This window comes from Penaeus japonicus, unplaced genomic scaffold (assembly GCF_977035675.1).
Source record: "Penaeus japonicus unplaced genomic scaffold, GWHDUDI00000001_assembly GWHDUDI00000004, whole genome shotgun sequence".
Taxonomy (NCBI): domain Eukaryota; kingdom Metazoa; phylum Arthropoda; class Malacostraca; order Decapoda; family Penaeidae; genus Penaeus; species Penaeus japonicus.
Genome location: NW_028234406.1, coordinates 46,988,960 through 46,991,459, shown reverse-complemented (window position 1 = coordinate 46,991,459; position 2,500 = coordinate 46,988,960). Strand labels below are relative to the sequence as shown.

Genomic DNA, 2,500 nt, shown 5'->3' with positions numbered 1-2,500 from the left:
TGCAACAAATATATCTTTCTTGCTTAAGTCACCTTTGATCCACGACAAGGCAACTGTGGAGTCACTCCAACACATAGCTTTAGTTCTACTGTCTAAATGTAGGGATTTTTTTTTACAAAATTTACTAATCTACTACACAATAGAGCACCCATTAACTCTAAACCTGGTAATGTTAATGCCTTAATTGGTGCAACACGTGACTTAGACACAATTACGGAGATACACATGCGCCATATCCCTTTTCAGAGGCATCACCAAACCCGTGCAACTCAATATCATCCTTAAGATCTCCCCAAAGAATACCTGGAAAATAACTTCTATCCACATGAAATGCACTGAGACTTTGACTACTATGAATCCACTTTTGAAACTTTACTTTTAACTCTAAGGGCAATTCTTCATCCCAATCTAACTTTAATTTCTACATCTCTTGAAATAGAATCTTACCATACATGATGAATGGACTTATAAGACCTAAAGGGTCAAACATCTTTGCTATTATACTTAGAATACTTCGTTTGGTGTGGGAGACTTCTACACTGTCATCAGGTTTTCTACAATCAAAGGAGAAGGTATCTTGTACATTACACCACCTCAACCCTAACACACTACTTGACTCATCACCATCATGTATGTGATACACACCATCTTTTGACTTAGAAGTAATTGACATACAGTTTGAAACTAGCTTGGTAAGATCCATGCTACAATCTGCCAGTATACTACGTGCGTCACAGAATTTATCATGTGCATCCTTAACTGAATCTGCCCCACTCAACCAATTATCTGTGTACATATCAGTCTTTAGTTTTTGGACTACTTTACTTTGAGGATACTTAGCAAGATGAGTTTTGATTGTGGCATTCAAAAGAAAGGGACTACATGTATTGCCAAAAGGGAACACGGTTGAACCTCATGTGTCTTATGGTGACATCCCCTTTAGGTAAGAAAATCCTATGCATATCCCTGTCTTCCTTGCGTAAATTTATTTGCAGAAATGCCTTCTTTATATCTGCAGTTATAGCAATGGGCCAATGACGAAAGCGTACTAAAACTTCAACTAAATCTGGGTTAGGTGAAGGGCCAGAATAAAGACAGTCATTTAAAGAAACACTTTTAAAGCAAGAGGCTGAGGCATCAAAGACAGGTCTTATCTTAGTGCTCCTACTATTTAACTTTATCACAGGACGGTTAGGCATGTAGTATACAGGATTTACATTTGAAATTTCATTACTAGGTACTTCTTCTATTATGTTTTCATCCTCATAACTAGCCAACACCTTGAGATAATCTTTCTTTAATTCTTTATCTTTATCAAGCTTCATTTGTAACCTATTAAGTCTCCTCCTCACAATACTTTCATTATTTATGATTTTTCTTTGACTGAATCATTCTTCCACGGCAGTGCAACCTCGTATTTATCAGCTTTAAACTGTACAGTATTCTTAAATTCCTGCATTACATTTGAGTCACTATTATCTTGCACTGCCTCCTTTGGCTTAATTCCAACAGTTTATAAATCCCAAAACTTACACAAGTCAGAATCAGAATACCTGGAGGTGGTGTGAGCAGAATCAGGTAACCTTCCACACAACACATACTCAAAGATGGACCTCATGGCCACAACACACTCCTTCTGGATGGCATCTGCTGCTGAAATTAATGTCCAGTAGTAATCAAGACCAATTAACACATCTATCACCATGGGGGAGGCACTGTTGTAATCATCTGCTAATTCAACCTGGGAGAAAGAATTGAACACATGGTTAGGCACAACAGGTCTCACAAGAGGCTGACAAATCTTAGGAATTTCAGCTGTAATGACAGGAACAATATTATCTTTATCTAACATACTTATTTTGAAAACATTTCTAAGTTCATCTTTTCCAACACTGTGACCCCCAAAACTAGAATAGGGAATTGGGTTACTGGTTAGCCATTGTGGTTTGCATTTCTTAACAAAACTACTACTTATATAACTTCTATCAGCCCCATTATCAAACAACACTTTAGCCGTAACAACCCTACCATCAGTACCACATACTTTTACCTTGGCTGTCTGTAAGACTGTACAACTACCACCTTGACTAGACATGAGTGTTACGTTGTCCGACTTCTGACCCTTGTTGACTTCTTCTTGTCTTGGGCTAAAGTCCAACTTGACGCCACACATGAGGGTATTGTGGTTTCCTTTGCAGCTTGCACACTTTATCTGAGCCTTGCAGAATCTTGAAGAGTGTCCACTGTTAAGGCACTTAAAGCAGACACCTAGACTTCTAATCTTCTCACCTCGTTCCTGCCCACTTAACTTCTGCACATTGAAGCAGTTTTCAGACTTGTGTTTCTTCTTACAAAAGCAGCAGACAGGAGGTTCTTGCTAAGACGAGGTATGAAGGGCTGCGGCAGAAAACTTCTTCTCCTTGGGGGCACTACTTTCGGTCTTTCCCTCAGCAACATTCTTCTTTCCTCTGAAGGCTTCGGACCGCTCTAATCTTGCGAT

At 38.9% G+C, this 2,500-nt stretch overlaps 1 protein-coding gene and 1 pseudogene across 1 annotated transcript in view; both read right to left on the bottom strand.

Moving 5' to 3' along the window:
• Window positions 1-421: 421 nt before the first annotated feature.
• On the bottom strand, window positions 422-1,325 carry LOC147472036 (uncharacterized; annotated as a pseudogene).
• Window positions 1,326-1,513: 188 nt separating this feature from the next.
• The window catches only part of LOC147472035 (uncharacterized), a 1,043-nt gene continuing 56 nt past the window's right edge, over window positions 1,514-2,500 (bottom strand). Inside the window, exon 2 of the mRNA XM_086535842.1 lies at window positions 1,514-2,377. Within this exon, the coding sequence (XP_086391968.1) occupies window positions 1,514-2,377 (864 nt within the window). The remainder of the gene's footprint in view (window positions 2,378-2,500) is intronic.